This window comes from Elephantulus edwardii, unplaced genomic scaffold (assembly GCF_000299155.1).
Source record: "Elephantulus edwardii isolate Elephantulus edwardi_28Jun2011 unplaced genomic scaffold, EleEdw1.0 scaffold00002, whole genome shotgun sequence".
Taxonomy (NCBI): Eukaryota; Metazoa; Chordata; class Mammalia; order Macroscelidea; family Macroscelididae; genus Elephantulus; species Elephantulus edwardii.
The window spans coordinates 40018757-40036344 of record NW_006399752.1 but is presented as its reverse complement, the minus strand read 5'-3'; the positions used below and the strand labels follow the sequence as shown (position 1 = coordinate 40036344).

The 17588-nt window shown below is 42.7% G+C and overlaps 1 protein-coding gene across 1 annotated transcript; it reads right to left on the bottom strand.

The window, feature by feature from the left end:
* Window positions 1-362: 362 nt before the first annotated feature.
* Window positions 363-12838, bottom strand: SERPINA12 (serpin peptidase inhibitor, clade A (alpha-1 antiproteinase, antitrypsin), member 12). Its single transcript, XM_006879093.1, has 4 exons — window positions 12205-12838; window positions 7555-7825; window positions 3586-3733; window positions 363-554 (listed from the first exon to the last, which is right to left on the bottom strand). Exons 1-4 carry the CDS (start codon window positions 12836-12838, stop codon window positions 363-365), a joined length of 1245 nt encoding a protein of 414 aa, XP_006879155.1.
* Between the last annotated feature and the right edge of the window lie 4750 nt (window positions 12839-17588).

Here is a 17588-nt window from a genome sequence, read left to right as displayed (position 1 = left end):
TGGTCATGAAATAGGAAAGCAGAGGTTCAGAGAATGGCTGCAACATTCCCCAAAATATTCCTCCGATTTTCACTTAACCCTCTTTGCCCCCAAACGCCAAATTATGCACAAGAACTAGCAATCCTAGATGCATTTATTTGGGCCACAGAACCCCTCCAGCTGCTTTATAGATGTGGTGGAGAAAGCAATCCCAGCATGCAACAGGGCAGAAACAAGTGGGGAGCAGAGAGCCTTTGGTGTGGACTTCGCCTTGGGGAGATGGTGATGATATGGGGTGGGAGAGACTGTTCCCATGTCTTCAGTCTCAGGGAAGTGGATGTTCTCAGCTCTGGTTGGGATCTGCAGGAAGCCAGAATGTTCTCTTATTTCCCACCAGGATTGGCGATCTTTCCCAGGAACAACGTGGAAGCTGTGAGGTCATCATCGATCATCATCAGAAAGGTCTTGTTGAACTTGACCTCCAGTGGTGTCTCCATGGGCAGTGTCTGGGCTCCGGAGGCGGCTGCACCTTCTGTCCCCTTCTCGTCAATCTTCAGCTTGGCCTTGTGGAATGCCTGAGAGAGCCAGTTAGGGAGTGTCAATGGTGGCCAAGGTCACCAGGGAGCACAGCTGGTCTAGAGCCAGAACGTCTAGGCCGTGGAGAGGAAGGCTCTAACTAGCATGGCCCACACAGTGCTCACTAAGCTGGTGCCACCCACTCCTACCCTCTTACTTTTGGCTTTTCCATGGTGATTGTTGAAGGGTTTTCAATAGGCATATGCACCATAGTGGGAAAGATAATATAGATACACAGATTGGGGACTCAGATTAATGGGGTTAGGGTTGCTACTCTCCCCATGAATTTCAGAGAAGTATTTGCCCTAATTCATGGCAGGAAGAGGCTACTGACATTGAGCTCGATGGAAGGAAAGTGGTGGCATCTCCACCTTGGGACCTCCAACGCCCTCTATGTACCGATCACCCAGCAGGTAGGTGGTTGAGAGGCAGCCAGATTCCCGGTGAGCTGCTGGAAATGACTCATGATCCCAGGTGCACCTCAATAGCATCAACATCAGTGTAGTGTTGACAGACTGAGAAATGGATAGGCCTCTGCCGAAACCCTTATGAGGCAGGGCCGGCCACTCCAGGGCCTGAGAGTCAGCGCTGACCATCCTGTCACCCCCTAGCACCCGGGGGAGGGAGTACAGGTGGCCATGCTGAGCCTGAATCCTGTATTTACCACTCATATGCCTGTGTGACCCCGGGCAGATCACCTGTCTCCCTGGGGCTCTCTCCTCAGCCAACAAGAGGTGACAGTGAAAATGAACTAAACTGAGCTTACACAATGCCGTGTGGATGGTAATCTCCATCCGCGGACCGGCTCATTGGATCTTTACATCTCAGCTCAGTGTCTGTCCTGCGGGGTGGGGTAGGCGGCCTCTACTGCTGCTCTGACCACAGTGCAGAGAATCAGCTGTCTGTCTGCTCCCAGACAGAGGGAAGGGCCATTTGTGTATCTCCATGCGTCTAGCTCATAGCAAGTGCCGAGTACCAGGTGAACTCTCGGGAGCTAGGATGGCCTAGTGGTAAGAAGCTGTGTTGCAATCTCAAAGGCACGTGGTTCACATCTACAATTTGCTCCACAAGAGAATGACAATCTTGTCTTGTGTGATTCAGCGCCGGCGGGTCAGCTCTGAGTCAGCTCCAACTTAGTGGCACCCAACAACAACAACAACAACATTAGGTGGTGTAAGGATGAACAGGCCACATTTGTGTTGGAAAACATCCCAGACCTACTGTCACCGAGGCTCGCATTTTCACTCATTCACTCACTAGTCATGCGTGTCACACACGTGTGAGGCACTCACTCTCCTGACACTCTCCCGCTCAAACACCTTTGGTGGCTTTCCAGCACCTCCTGGTTCAGGGCAGCATGTCCAGCTCTACAGCCTAGCCCTTCCTAGATTGTCTAGGTCTCCCCCTCAGCCCCCTCACCTGATCTGGAGGTTCACCTGGATTCCCTCGTCCCCCCACGCTCTTCCGACTACCTGTCAATTCCCCCTTAGACCCTTTTCTCACCAGTTGTGTTGTCTCCCTCTTCTTCAGAAAACAGTTCAATGCCCTATTAACCCAAATGTAGAGTTTGTGGATAAATGTAGGAAGTCTACTTAAATCTGCGTGACGAGTAAGGATGACAGAAGAAGAATTTATGTCTTTGAGCTGTGATGTTGGAGAAGAGCACTGAACATCCCATGGATGGCAAGCGAATAAATAGCTATGTCTTAGAGAGGGTGTGGCTGGATCACTCTTTGGAGGCAGAAATGGTGAGGCTTTGACTCACATACTTTGGGCATGTTGCTAGGAGGGGCTATTGCTTGGAGAGGGACATGATACTGGGAAGAGTGGTGGGTCAGTGAAGGAGAGGAAGACCCTCAACCAGGTAAACTGACACGGTGACTGCTGCAAAGGGCTCTTGTGTGTCAGGAAGTGAGAGGATGGTGCAGGATAGAACAGGGTTCAGATCTTTTGTCCATAGGATCTTTATGAGTTGTACTTGATAGCACCTAATAACTTAAATCTGAATGTCAGATTGTTGTCATTGTTTGTTGTCAAGTGTCGATTTGTAGATGACTTGTAGTGACCCTATGAACAAAAGACAAACTCTTGTATAACTTTCATGTCCCCTGCAATGCATATTCCATGTAATACTTTAAACAGTTAGTAATTGTTGATGTGAAATGAAAATCTAAGTGAGCACCGTGTATTTTATCTGTTAAATCTAGTCTTCTCTGTTTGCCCCAAACAGGCAAAGGCTTGCTCTTCTCGACTTTCTGCTTGTAGGTCGCCTTCATACTGAGCACCTTTACTTCTAACTAGCCTGTAAGGTCTTTGAGAGAGAGAGAGTCTGGGGCAGATCTAGGCCAGCTTCAGGCCTGTGTTGTTATGGATCTACAACTGAGAAAACCCCTCCAAATTCATTGCCATCAGGTCAATTTCCACTCCTAGGGACCTTACAGAACAGAGTAGAACTGTACCCCATAGGGTTTCCAAAGCTGGGATCATTTTGGACACAGACTGTCTTATCTCTCTCACAGAGCATCTGGTATGTCTTGTTAGCAGCCTTTTAATCACTGCATCACCAGGACTCCTTGTTGGCCTATAAACCAGAGCAAATTCCCTACTGCCAAGTCGGTTCTAACTAATAGAGACCCTCACAGGTTTTCAAGATTGTAAAGTTTTACAAGAGGAGACTGCTCATCTTTCTCTCTCCAAGTACTTGGTGGATTCAAACTGCTAGCCTTTCAGTTAGCAGCCTGACACTTTATGTACTATGACACCAGCTTCCCTTGCCTATAGGAAGGGATTTTAAATGTGTGCTGCATTGACTTGACTTTCAAGGAGGCCCCAGGAGACTGACGTTTCCAATTTTAAAAGTTGGAAGCACGAGGTTTGGGGAAGCCCTGTGATCTGCATTGATCACTCACTGGTAAGGGGCCAAATTGGGGTCTGAGTCCGGCCTCACTGGTGGGTCCTGTTTATACCACATGGTGACACCAGACTCCTCCTGGGCTGTGGGAAGGCCCGTTCTCTTCCTGGGGCACTTACCTCTCCCACCTTCAGGCTGCGGTGAGGGGAGATCCCGGTGAGCTCACCATGCTCCTCGAAGATTTTCGTGATTCCCATGTGGGAGAGTACCTTCTTCAAGTTGTAGGTGCCAGTGATGGAGAATCTGGGCATGTACACATCTACAACACTGAGGAGTTGAAAGTGTTAAAGGTGAGTGATCTGGTCCCCAAAGACAGTGATCAATCATACACAATCATTAGTGCTTCCAATACCAGAGCTTCAGACCTCTCTCCATAGAAAGCCAAAAGCTTCCTTATTCCTGGAAACCTGGTTTTAGGATCTCCTGTGAACCTGGAGTTATGCACCTGCTTCCTACCCAGCTTGGCTCCGAGCCCTAATTCATAGGGAACACTGTCAAGTTTTCACCATCTCAGGGTCCCTTTGCCTGCGGCCAGTGAAGATTGTTGCATTGTGCCCTCCGCCACTCCCAGGCCCCGAGCCAATGCTGACCACAGCAGGGGGCTGGTAGCTATGAAGAACAGATTTGCAATCTCTTCTGCCTTTCATGAGCTCTGTCTCAGGGCAAAACCTTTTACCTCTCCAAGCTCCTTCCAATGCTTACGATGAGCATTGCACTTCTAGTGCAATCAGGGTCCTAAAGCGAAAGTATGCAATATGGACTATCAGAGACCAGCAAATGTCCCTCTTGTTGCCCTTGAAATAGCAGCCCTTTGTGCTCTGTGGGTGCAACCTGGCCCAGCCTCCTGGCCCAGAGCCTGGTGTCAGGTGCCCCTGCATAATCCCCGTCCATCGATTCCTAGACCTCATCTCTTCACACCTTTCTCCTGCATCACCCATGAATGGTGCCAACTTGACCATTCTTGAGAGTCCATGCTGTAACAACTCCCATATTAAGGAACAAAAACTTCTCCAGCTTCCAACCCATTTCTTTTCTCCCTTTTATCGTAAAACTCCTTGAAAATGTGTTTTCTCTTCCTCCCATTGTCACCTCAACTCATTCCAGTCAGGCTGCTTTGTCCTCAAGTTGGGTTGGATCTTCCAAAGATTTTAACAGGAAAATGGATTTTTCAAAACCACCAGCATTTTGAGACCTTCCTTCTACACCAGCATTTTGTGTTCTTCTCTTGAGAAAATTGGAGCACACGTCTAATTATGAAATTAAAAAGCAAGCATCTTCCTTTGGTGTAAAAGCCATGCTGAGTTCATCAGGAACCTGCATACCAATATTACACATCAGGTGTGTCTTTTAGGTGTGGGTCTATTGACTTGGTTACATCTCTTGGCAAGAAAAAAAAATATCATCTTCTAGGTCTTCCCAAAATTAGAGACAAAGAAAAAGAGCACAGGACATTTCTGCGTGCATCACTCTCTGCCATTAATCATAAGCACAAGAGGTTGGGATTAAGCTCCCCGCCTTCAGGTAAAAAGAAACTTGATTCCCAGACAAAAGATGCTGAGAATGTAGGGACATTGACTGATAATGTTCTGATGACCATTTCCTTCATGGGAAACAAAGATAAGTTTACTCCCCTTTGAAAGGACATAAACTTTTCATAAGCTGAGTGGACATCCTGGAAAAACAACTAGGGAAGCAGGACTGTGCCTGGGATGAGAGCATGTCTCCTCTCTAAGAATCTCTTGGCCTTAAGGAAACTCTATTTTTACAGGGAGAATCTTAGCATGGTGGAGTGTTGGTTCCATTGAGGAAGCAGAAGTGTGGTTTACAAATTTAAAAAAAAAACACAACAAAAAACCCCAAAACTTTAAGAGCTCCTGAGAGATGCATGCTCCTGGTGTCCATGAGAAGCCATGCCTACCCACTGTGAGTTGCCCACAAGCTCCTGGATTGTCTACTCCAAGCCTCCTGTGATGCCTGACAGTTGGCCAGATGGAAATCACAGAGGCTCTCTCCTCACTTGAGGAAAGCAAAGAGAGAACAAAAGGTGGCCACCACTTTCCACAAATATCAGGGCACAGTTAGTGATAACCTTATGAAGATCTTAGAAACAGGTTACGGAGAGGAGGGTAGGTGGGCAGAATGTAGGGACCTAGAACCATCACCTTAGTACATCCCTGGAGAGGTACCAGATGAGTTGGAGAACGGGCATGCTTAACATGGTACATTCTAGCAATCCTTTGAAAGAGTCTCAGTTTCCATTATTTAAACACTAAAATAAATGTGATCTATGACGCCGAGGACTATTGAAGATGGAACTATTGGATAAAGTGGAGATGGAAGGCCTAGGGGTCCTCCCATCTTCCATCTTCTTTTTACCCTTAAATTTCACCCACTGTTGAAGGACACTCCCAAGACATCTCTTAGAGTGTCTACATCCAGTAGAACACGGTCAGCCGCTGCTGGAACGCTTTCATGTTAAGAGGACAGTAGCCTCAATATTGGTGGAGGAGCTGTTAGCTTGGGTCACACTTTAAGAATGAGAAACTCAGATTTTTGCCAAATCCCGTTCCATAAAGCTGAGCTTCAACTCTGCAGTGCAGTCTGCACCTCTAACTCTTCAGTCAGTTGGGGGGACCTTGAGGTAAAAGCTTCTTGCTATTGAGCTATGAGCGTCGACTCGTGGCTGACCCTCCAGCAAGTTATGGAGGCTACAAACTGCATTTTGAAAGAGATTTGCCCGTCTTTCCTCTGTGCAAGCTGCTGGTGAATAGGAACCAGATGCCTTTAAATTAGCAGTGTAATTCTCAACAGACTCAGACGCTAGAGCTACCTTAGAGAGAAAGAGATGAGGCATATTTTTAGAAATACTGGTTGCTCTCAAGTTGATGACACCATGAGGATCATAACAGAACAATGTCCCAGATGGTTTTCAATGGCCGATTTTATTTATTTATTTTTTAAATAGATCGTCAGGGTGCTCTTTCATGGTGCCTATGGGTGGAGTCAAAGGTCCAACCTTTCAGTTAGAAGCGGAACACCTTAACCATAAGCGTTGCTCAGGCATTCCAGGCCTCTTTTAATCTAGATCCATGAGATGTTATATAATAGATAAGAAATTCTCAGCTAAGGCTCAAATCCAGTCTCCTCTTCCCCTTTCAGGGACCACACTCTCTCAAAGCTCCAGGTTTTCATATGCGAACATGAGAACTTCTTAAAGTCCTTCCAGAGCTGAAGTTGTTAAAGCTCCCATTGGGGTATTATGCCATTTAGCCTGCTGGATTTTGCTCTTCACCATTTGTAACTTTAGCTGAAGCATTCAGAACAAGAATGTCTTTTCTATGAGTTTTCAACTAACTCTGGATAGCAGAGATTTGTTCTGCCACTTAGCATCTGCTCCTGTATAAAGGAGGAAGTTCAATTTCATTATTATTCCTAGGTAGCTTGTTGTTGTTGTTGTTGTTGTTGTTGTTGTTGTTGTTGTTGTGTACCATAGAATTAGAACCAACCCATAGCTGACCATCCAGCCTGTTTTCAGAGGCAGTTAATTGCATGGGAAGAGTTTTTCTATCCTCTTCCTCAGAGCAGCTGGTGGATTTGAACGGCATTCCTTCAGGATCACAGTGCAGCTTCTTGCCACTAGGTCACCAGATTCCCTTCCTAGGTAGCCCACTTGCAAATATTTTCCTATCTACAGTGAACAACCCACAATTCCCTGTGACTTCCCAAGTGTTTGTCTTTGGGGCTTCCCTGTGCTTAAGATTCCATAGTTCCTACTCCTTTAATGCAGATAGAAGGTTTTAATCAAATGCTGCCTCTTCTATGCTTCCCTCCCTGCCACCACCCTACATCCAAGGTTTTCACTCTATTCACAGTGCCTGTTTTCTTTTTACATAGCTCCCTATAAAAGCTAACATCTCATTATATTCCTATTATTTGATGACCTGTCTACTCCCTACCTCAATATAAATTTATCATAGAGTCCAGATTAGAACCTAGCCATAGACTTACTGTTCAATAATGTGATGGTGGAGAAAGGAAAGAGAGTGGGAGGGAAGGGGAAAGGAGGAAATAGCTTCCTCTTTCTTTACCTCTTTGAGATTATTTTTTTCCATCTGTCCATCACATTGGCCATCAAGGCTTCCTCCACATTAAGCAGATTATCCTCGTCTGGAAGGATGAAGACAGCAGTCATGTTTCCATGGTAGGGCATTTCCAGAATCGTGCAGGAGAGCTTGTCATCATGACCAACCTTGTACAGGCCCCCGCGGAACATCATGGGCACTTTCACATACTTGTTATCGTCCAGCATAAAGTCTTCCTCCTGGGTTAATTTTGGATCAAACTCATGTAGCCACCTGACTTAGAATTGAGGACAGTAAGTGTTAGAAGGCGAAGAGGTGAATGAACAAGAAACGAATAGTCTCTGGGTTTATTAGCTCCAGGGTCTATCAGGGCAATCTCCAGGAGTCCCACCCCCTGCCACAGTCCAAAGACTCTTGGTCAAGGAGTGTTGAGACCTAGTTTTCTGTTCCCAGGGAAGCCAAACTCCCTATGATCAAGTGCACTGGAGGCTGGAAAAGCCCTGGAATCATGTCCTGGCAGAGGGAACTGAACTACACTCATTAGGAGCTGTTTGGGTCTTCCTTGAGTAAATATGTTCTCCTCTAGTTTAATCCATCCTCCTTTGGAAAGAGGCATTCTTATGAGAGACTGAAAAGGCTCAAGAGTTGTTTGCTTATGAGACATAATCAATACCAAGTAAAACTATACAATAAAAGATGACATCTTGTTGGTAACATTAAAACCCATAAAAATGGATCTGTAAAAAGAAAAGCTTAGTAGAAAAGAAGAGCTGTTAAAAAAGTGAATTCTAAAACTAACAGTTGATTTGACTAAGTATTTACAAAATCATTATTAAACATCACAAAATATAGGATAAAGAACAGGTACAAGGATAAATTGAATTTTATCTAAATAGTGGCCAAGTAAACAAAACTGTGGTGACAAAGGATGTGATCAGTAAAGTTTGGTGGAAGAGACAGAGAACAAATAAGAGAAGAAAACAACAAACCAAAGCTATTAAACATGGTGACATTTGCACAGATTACCCTTGACTTAAAAAAAAAATTTTTTTAAGCAGTTGAACTATATTTTCATATAAAACCAAGAAAAAAATTAAAGGGACCGAAAAGGATTATGTCTGGAAAACATTTATTCAGCTTAAAAAAAAACACACACAACAACATTGCTATTGGTGCAGTCCTCATATAATGTTTATGATAATAAATAGGGGGCAAAAAAAGACCCTCAGACTCAAGTTAGTATAGCCAAAAGAATGACATAAAAATATTCTATGCCTGTTGTAGAGGGCGTCTCACTCAAACCCCCAACTCCAGTGAGTGAGAGCAAAGAAGAAGACAGAATTCTGTGGTTTCCCTGAGAAACAAGAAGAAAGAAGAGAGAACTTAATTTTCACTCTCATGCTCTATACACAGTATGGGATGATTTACATGCATGATCATGGAAGAAGCTTTCAATCTCCCTGATCCTAGTGTCCTCATCTGTAGAGTGGAAATGCTGCTAGGTGCCTCGTTGGGCTGCGTGGAACTAAGTGGAATAAGGCAGCATAGCTTAGTGACTGTGTATAGAAAGTACTCAGCAGATGCTGGTCATCACCATCGTCATTGTCATTGTCACTGTAGCTAATGTTAGATGGATCTTGGCAGAGAGCAAAGAATACCAGAAGAAAGCATATCTGAAAAAAAACACCACCACCAAAAAAAAAAAAAACAAAACAAAGAATGTCTATCTGTGCTTCATTGACTATGCAAAGGCTTTTGACTGTGTGGATCACAACAAGCTATGGCTGACTCTGAGAAGAATGGGCATCCCAGAACATTTGATTGTGCTAATGCGAAACCGATACTTGGACCAAAAGGCAGTTGTCGGAACAGAGCAAGGAGACACTACATGGTTCAAAATCAAGAAGGGGGTCCATCAGCGATGTATTCTGTCTCCATACCTTTTCAATCTGTATGCAGAACAGATCATCTGAGACGCTGGGCTATACGAAGAGGAATGTGGCATCAGGATTGGTGGAAGAATCATCAACAACCTGCTTTATGCAGATGACACAACCCTGCTTGATGAAACTGAGGAGGACCTGAGCGCTTGCTGCAGAAGATCAAGGACTGCAGCCTCCTATATGGACTGAAGCTCAACATCAAGAAAACAAAGATTCTCACCACTGGGCCAATTGGCAGCATCAGTATGGATGGTGAAGAGATTGAGATAGTTAACAGTTTTAGTTTACTTGGCTCCACAATCAGCACTCTTGGTAACAGCAGCCAGGAAATCAAGAGACGAATTGCACTGGGAAAGTCAGCTGTGAGGGGCCTCTCAAGAGTACTGAAGAACGACGACGTCAGACTGGAGACTAAGGTGCGCCTGATCCGGGCTATAGTCTTTGCAATTATGTGCTATGCATCAGAGAGCTGGACAGTGAATAGGGTTGATAGAAAGAGAATTGATGCCTTTGAGCTGTGGTGCTGGAGAAGAGTGTTGAATATACCATGGACTGCTAGGAGAACAAACAGGTTTGTCCTGGAGAGGGTGAAGCCGAGGGCTCTTTGGAGTCAAGGATTCTGAAACTTCGTCTGACATATTTTGGGCATGTTGCAAGGAGGGACTGGTCCTTGGAGAGGGACATCATGTTTGGCAGAGTGGAGGGGCGGCGAAGGAGAGGAAGACCTTCAATGAGATGGATCGATTCTGTGACTGGAGTGGTGGGAATAAGTGCATTTGAGATGACTAGGTTGGCACAGGATAGAAGAGTGTATAGAGCTCTTGTACATAGGGTCGCTATGAGTCGCAAATGACTCGATGGCACATAACAACAACCCCTGTTGTGCACCAGAGGATGAATGAAATTCAGAAAATTTCAGAGTCTCTTTTCTTTGTTTGAGTAGACTAAAATGCCAACTTGCAATCATTATTCCTTTTTTACTCCATTTAGCTTTTGTGTCTCTCCGCATTTGGAGGTTTTGAGCTTTTTTCTGAAAGCTCAAATTCACGTTGATGTTGCTGACAGCTCAGAAGTCTGGCCTGAAGGATATTGGACTCTAATCTGCACCTACATTTATGTGTTGCTGTGTATGATGCTAGAGGATGAAACCGGAATTCTAGAACACGTTCCCATTTTAATTTTTAATCTCTCAAATTCAGAATTTGGAAATCCACCAAGTCTGATAGTAGACCAAGTTTCCCACCACACTGGTCATTACCACAATCAGTATCATAACTTCAGCATCCTAGCTAGAGGTTTCTTTGGAGTGCTGAAAGGTACACAGCCTTCAAGAGAAAAGAAATAGGTTTAGACTTTACCCTCAAGTATTGATTGTGCAATTCTGAGTAATCAGGGAATCTCTCTCTGAATATTACTTTTCTCATCTACTAAATGGGGATCAGAACCAATGTTATATTAGGATAAACACAAGTAAACACGTAGAGAGTAACTGAAATTTCACTAAGCTCATTTCATATAGTTAATCTCAATAATATCCCTATGAATTATCTATCATGATACTCTTAGATAAGAAAGTGAGATTCAGAGAGATTAATTACATATGAGGTAAGGTCAAAGAGCAAGCAAATGACCAACTATCTTTTAAACTATGCCCACCATGGAAAGATTTTTCACAAAGAAAGACATTCAGGGGGCCAATAGACACATGAAGAAATGCTCACTGGCAATAAGAGAGATACAAAAAACAAATAAACAAACAAACAAACCCAGTTATGAGATAACCTCTCAAGACAGTGGCAGTGGCAAAGTTTAGTAGGGCAGCAAGTGATAAATGTTGGAAAGGATGCGACACTGGTGGTGGGATTGTAAAATGGTGCAACAGCTCTGGAAGACAGTTTGGCATTTCCTCAAAAAGTTGAATATAGAAAGTCCATATTACCCAGCTATTCCACTACTAGAAATATGCCCCAAGGAAATTAGAACTGAGACTCAGAGATTTGTACACTAATGTTCATAGCAGCATTATTCACCATCTCAAAAACATGGAAACAGCCCAAATGTCCAACCACAACCTAATGGATTGAGAAATTGTGGTACTTTCACACAATGGGATACTACACAGCACTCAGGAGCAACGATTTTGAAAAATACTACATAACTTAGGAGAGATTGGAGAGCATTATGCTGAGTGAACTAACTCAGTCTCCTAAGGACAAATACTGCATAAGATCATTATTGTAAAAATAGAAGGATAAGAATGCACAGGAGCTCAAGGAGGGAGGAAAGATCAAAGGGGTGAGGATAGCTGTGAAGAAACCACAGAGCTGCATAGTTTGGTGGGTGAAGGGAGGAGAGAAAGCAAATGGGAAGGATCCAGGGGAAAGACAGGGTAATGATGGGCTAAGTTCAATTGTGATTGATTCTATAAAACAGAATGTGTGAGATCATTGTATGAAACACAATGTGACTGAAGAACCGAGTGAAACAAAATGTATGTAAATGTTGTAAGCAAATCAATTACAAAATAATGTAAAATAGGATGTATATGAATGATTGTATGAAACACAATGTAAATGAAAGATTGTGTAAAACACATTGTATATGAATGAAACATAATGTAAATAAACTATTCTATGAAAACCAATAAAAATATTTTTAAAAAATAAACTATGTCTATCATGATTCCTCCATACCAACACGCTCTAAGCCTTACCTTGAAAGAAAAGATAATTTATAAGAAGCATCACAGTGCCAGAGTCTATATTCTGGACCAAGTTGTTAATTTTCCCATGGGTTTTCTGACTAACATAGTCATTGATCTCCTTCTGAGTAACTTCTAAGTTATGGAAGTCAGTAGGAATGGTTTCTGCATTATACACCTTCTCGACATCTGTCAGAAACTTCTCCTGGGGCTGCAGCCTCTCATCTAAGAACAGCATGTTCCCCAGGTCCAGCTTGATGTCCTGGCTTCCCTTTTGCAGCCTCTGAATAAGGTAGTGGAAACCCTCATGGACATCCCTGTCTGGAAGCTCCTTGAAGTTGAAGCCTTGCTTGATCTCAGACAGAGTGGAGTCCTGGGCACCTAAGCACAACATGGAGAAGGCCATAGAGATGCTTAAGGGGGAGAAGAAGATGTTCTTGCTAGGGTTTCTGGAAGCTAACGTCTTGAAAAGCTTGAAGCCAAAGTCTGTGTTCCTTTTGGCAAGCTCCTGGGCTGCCCGTCTTCCCTTCCCTGCATGGGCCTGGCTCATAGATGCATGGATATTTGGAGAGTGATTATATTGTGGAAGACCCATAACAGCTAGGAGGCCAGCCAGAAGTAAGCTCAGGCCCAGCATGGGGTTCATTTTCTCTGGAGATGTTCCTGTTGAGAAAGAGACCAGACGTTAGAAAACAAATAAAAATCAAGCTGTAAATCCCAATTTTATCTAAATGGAAACAATAAATGAATAAATAGTGTATGCTACACATAGTACTTTGATATGCATATATTATTTAGCCTGTAAACTAACTCGAGGGCTATGAAACAGTCATTCCTGCTTCATAAATGGTAAACTTCACTACAGTAAATAGCTCGTTTGTGTACCTCTTTCTTGTGGTAACAGTACCTCAATTCTTTTGAAGAACTGCACCTCTCTACTCCATGGGACCATAAAAGTATACCACAGTGTGACCATGTGACTCAGACCAGGCCATCAAGACAATCAACCACCTGACACATTGATTGATTGAGGAATAATGGGCAATGAGTCTAGAATCATTTAACAAGTATCTTTCCTTACTCTGAAAAAACTCATTGTAGTTGAGTCAGAACCAACTGATAGCTGACCTTCCACTGGGTTTCCAAGGCTGTGTAGTTCATGGGAGGAGATTGCTTCTTTTTCTCCTGAAGAGAATTGCAAGAGAGGCCCGGCTTTGGGGTTAGCAGAGCAACTCTCCAGGGACAGGCCCACTAGAGCTCCTTGTTGTCCTACAGATCACCATTCATTTTCTTTTCCCTCCTTATAAATCTCCTTTTCCCCCAGACAGCTTTGACACCTCCCTTAATACTGCTTTTCATAGGTTTTATTCATAGGGTTTTCAAGAGACCATTTTAGCAGTGGATGGTCAATCCTACTCCCTAGTCTGTCTTAGTTTGGAAGCTCTGCTGAAACCTGTCTACCATCAGAGACTCTGCTAGTATTTTGAATACTTGTGGCATAGCACCCCAGATCAGAGAAGCATTTAAGCCCCAATATAACAAACTGAGAGATTAGTGGTGGTGGGAAAAGTAGACAGTTACAAAGGAGGAAACCTTGACAAGATGGATTGACATAGTGACAGCAACATAAGCATGTTAGAGTGATTGAAGACAGCTCAGGATATGGTAAGATTTCAACATGTTCTTTATAAGGTTGCTACAGTTAGACTGGACAACATTTAATAACAGCATAAGACTCAGATTTGTAGGAACAAGAATTTTATCTGTTTTCTAATTACCTCTGGTCATAAAGTCATACAGAAACATCAAATACATGAGAAAATTCTGCCACTGATTAGTTGACGGTAATCTCAATTCCTCTGCTAGAGATCTGATCATAACATTGTGGGTTTCTGCCATGATGATTAGTTGAGGAGATTTATATTTCTTATGTAGTCCACAGGATGCTTTTTATTATTATTATTATTATTATTATTATTATTATTATTATTGTTGTTGTTGTTGTTATTCTTCCCCCAGGATGCTTTTTAAGTCTTTCTGCTGGAATTTTGGGGTATAGTATATCAGATTGCTTTATAAGGGACATTATAGCCATAGTCTTATGAATATCACAAAATGAGTTAACAAGACTGGGAAAAGAAGGTGCTTGTGGTTTATCAAGAAGATTGGATATTTTTCTAAGGTAAATAGATACATGGAACCCTTACTGGGGATTGGTTAGTTTTGTCATTTAGACAACAGTTTCATAAGCTAGAGTGGATAATGCCACTACCATCAAGACGAAGAATCAAGAGCAGACTGTATTCTTGAGAACAAGGGTCCCTTTGCTGAGAACCTACTAGACTCAACAGAGAACTGTAACACTAGAAATAGTCCAAGAGGATAAGAAGCAGCAGCAAGGATGGATGGTAGAGTCCAGGAACAGAGAAAGAACAGTAGCATGGGGTAGATTGGAGTGCCTCTGAGAATGAAGACTTTTCTAACACTTACCTAAGCAAGGCAGAAACAATATTGAAAGAGTGTCAAGGACTGAAGACTGAAAGAGAGATTTGCCTTTGGGACAAAGAAAAACAAATTGTTCCAATCAGGTAACTGTATCCTAAAATAGTCTTTTTATCTCTAAATTGATCCTAATCCTAAATTTTAAGCTGCTATTTACCCAGTTGTGCAGTAATGAATTATTCAATATGATTTTTCTAGCCACTGTGAGTGTAATTCTCACCATACAGCCGAGCATTATTGTTGGGGGTCATTGAGTCAAGTTAAGGCTCATAGCTACACTATGAACAACAAATCTGAACCCTGTTCTATTCTGTGCCATCCTCACCATCTTCAACATCTTTAAGCTTATTGGTATAGTCAATGTGTCAATAGGTAGTGGTGCCAAGGAGATTGGATAGCTTGCTATTAATGTAAATAAGAAAAATAGATAAGAAGCACTTTTTTTTTAAAGTTGTTGTTAGGAACCATCAAGTCTACCAGCTAAGACTCGTAACAACTCCCTGAACAAAAGATTCATACCTTGCCCTGTCCTCTGCCATCCTCACAATCTCAAATGTTCTTGAGTCCATTGTTACAGTCACTGTGTCAATTCTTTTTGTTAAGGGTCTTCTTTTCTTTATCTGGACCTCTATATTTCCCAGCATGATATATTTTTCCAAGGACAGGTCCCTCCTGACAACATGCCCAAAGTATGTGAGACAAAGTTTTACAGTCTTTGACTCAAGGAGTAATATGGTTGCAATTCTTCCAAGACAAACTTGCTTTTCCTACTGGCATATTGGAATATCCAATGCTCTTTTTTAACACCACAACTTCAAGTTATCAATTCTTCTTCTGTCATCCTTATTCATTGTTCAACTTTCAGATGCATGGAAAGCAATTGGATATGCCATTTTGACCAGTCACACCTTAATCTTTAAACTGGCAATATTGCTTTGTAGAACTCTGGAGAGATTCTTGACAGTAAATTTTCCCAATGCAAAACATCTTTTGATTTCTTGACTCTGCTGTAACTGATGTTGATTGTGGGTCTAAGTAAAATGAAGTTGTTGATAACTTCAGTCTTTTCTCTATCAGGCATGATATTGCCCCTTGGTTCAATATTGAAGATTTTTGTTTTCTTGATATTGAGATGTAATCCATACCATTTCTACATAGATTTAAGATTACATAGGCTGTAGTCTTGGATCTTCTGCAACAAATGTTTAAAATCCTCTTCCTTCTGTAAGCAAAGTTGTGCCATCTGTACAACACAACTTGTTAATGAGTATTCCTCCAACCCACCAATGTCACAATCTTCATACAGTCCATCTTCTTGAATGATTTGTTCATCCTACAAATCTTGACACATACTTTTCCTGAATGCCTGGAAACATGCAAATAAGGTATGTAGACTGCTAACATAGGGATGGCCAGTTTTAGCATCCTACCAGGTTAAAATGGAACAGACTTCGAGGTGAAAAATAAAGGTTCTGATACCATTAAGAGAGAAGGATAGGCAGCGTATTCTTTGGGTTAGAGATTCCCATAAGAGAGAGAGAGAGAGAGAGAGATGAGAGAAATGAGAGAGATAGATGAGAGAGAGAAACACAGTAGGCTAAATGGCAGCAATGATGGTGGCAGTGGAAGAAGGAATGCTGTAGAACAAGAGACTAGTGTGAGTCAGAGCTGAATGAAGCCTGCCAATCTATGGAGCTATCTCTAACACTTTCAGATTTAGGCTTAGTGCCAGAGTAGGGGTATGGTATAATTGACAGAACCAAACACCTTTGTAACATATACTTGTATCTGAGGCACAGTCCAAAGCCATGAAGCCAGGGGTCAAGAGGGAGGCCTGCTTGGGAATATGCCTGAGAAGAGGCCGTCCTCACTGAAGAATAGTATCCTGAGTGATTCTGACCTGAATTGTTATCTGCTACTTCCCTGATACACCTCATACTTGTGAATATTGCCTGTGAGTTCTGTGACTAATGTAATGAATTCTAAATCTAGCAGTAGAGCAATGAGGGGCTTTTTTTTTTTTTTACTGGTAAATTATCAAGAGCCATAAGGAAGGGGTAATGAATTAATACAACAAAGTAAGAGAGTGTAAGGCATGTTTGATCTCATAGGAATTGGCTTTGTTCTGTGGATGGGTATTGTCCCCCTTGGGAAGTTAGTAGAATCAGGCATCACTAGCCCCTACCTGTCATATTGTCATATTGTTTTACACTAATAAATCCCCATAACTGTGACTATGATCTGTGTGTTCTATGTGGCTTTTGCAACAAATTAAAGAAACCAGCATTTAGAGTGTGATGGGGGGATGGCTCACATCAGAATTTATTAAAAACAAAGAGAGAGAAAGTAGAGATGTCTGACCTTCACTTTGCTTTAATTCTCTCCTCTCCCCTTGAAGTTACACTGACTACAGTCTTCTTTCGTCTTCCATATATCCTTCCCTGGCAGGAAGACGTGATAGCGGATTCTATCATGGTCAATTTGTTCCATAAAGAAAGTATTTCTAGGATGATGCCACAACACAAAAGGAGTCTATCCAAGGGATATTCAAAGTAATTTGAAACCTAGTCGTTGGCCAAGTTGACCCTCCAGCCCACTCTACCTCTATATTATTTGCAGCCTAAAGTATCCTAACATATACAAGTTTTGTTTTTAATTTAATGTCAGTACTACTTTGGGCATGTTGCTAGGAGGGGCTATTCCTTGGAGAAGGACATGATGCTGGGAAGGGTGGAGAGCCGGCGAAGGAAAGGAAGACCATCAACTAGGTGGATTGACATAGTCACTGCTGCAATGGGCTCTCGTGTGTCAGGAAGTGTGAGGATGGTGCAGGATAGAACAGGGTTCAGATCTTTTGTTCATAAGGTCGCTATGAGTCATACTCAACTCAATGG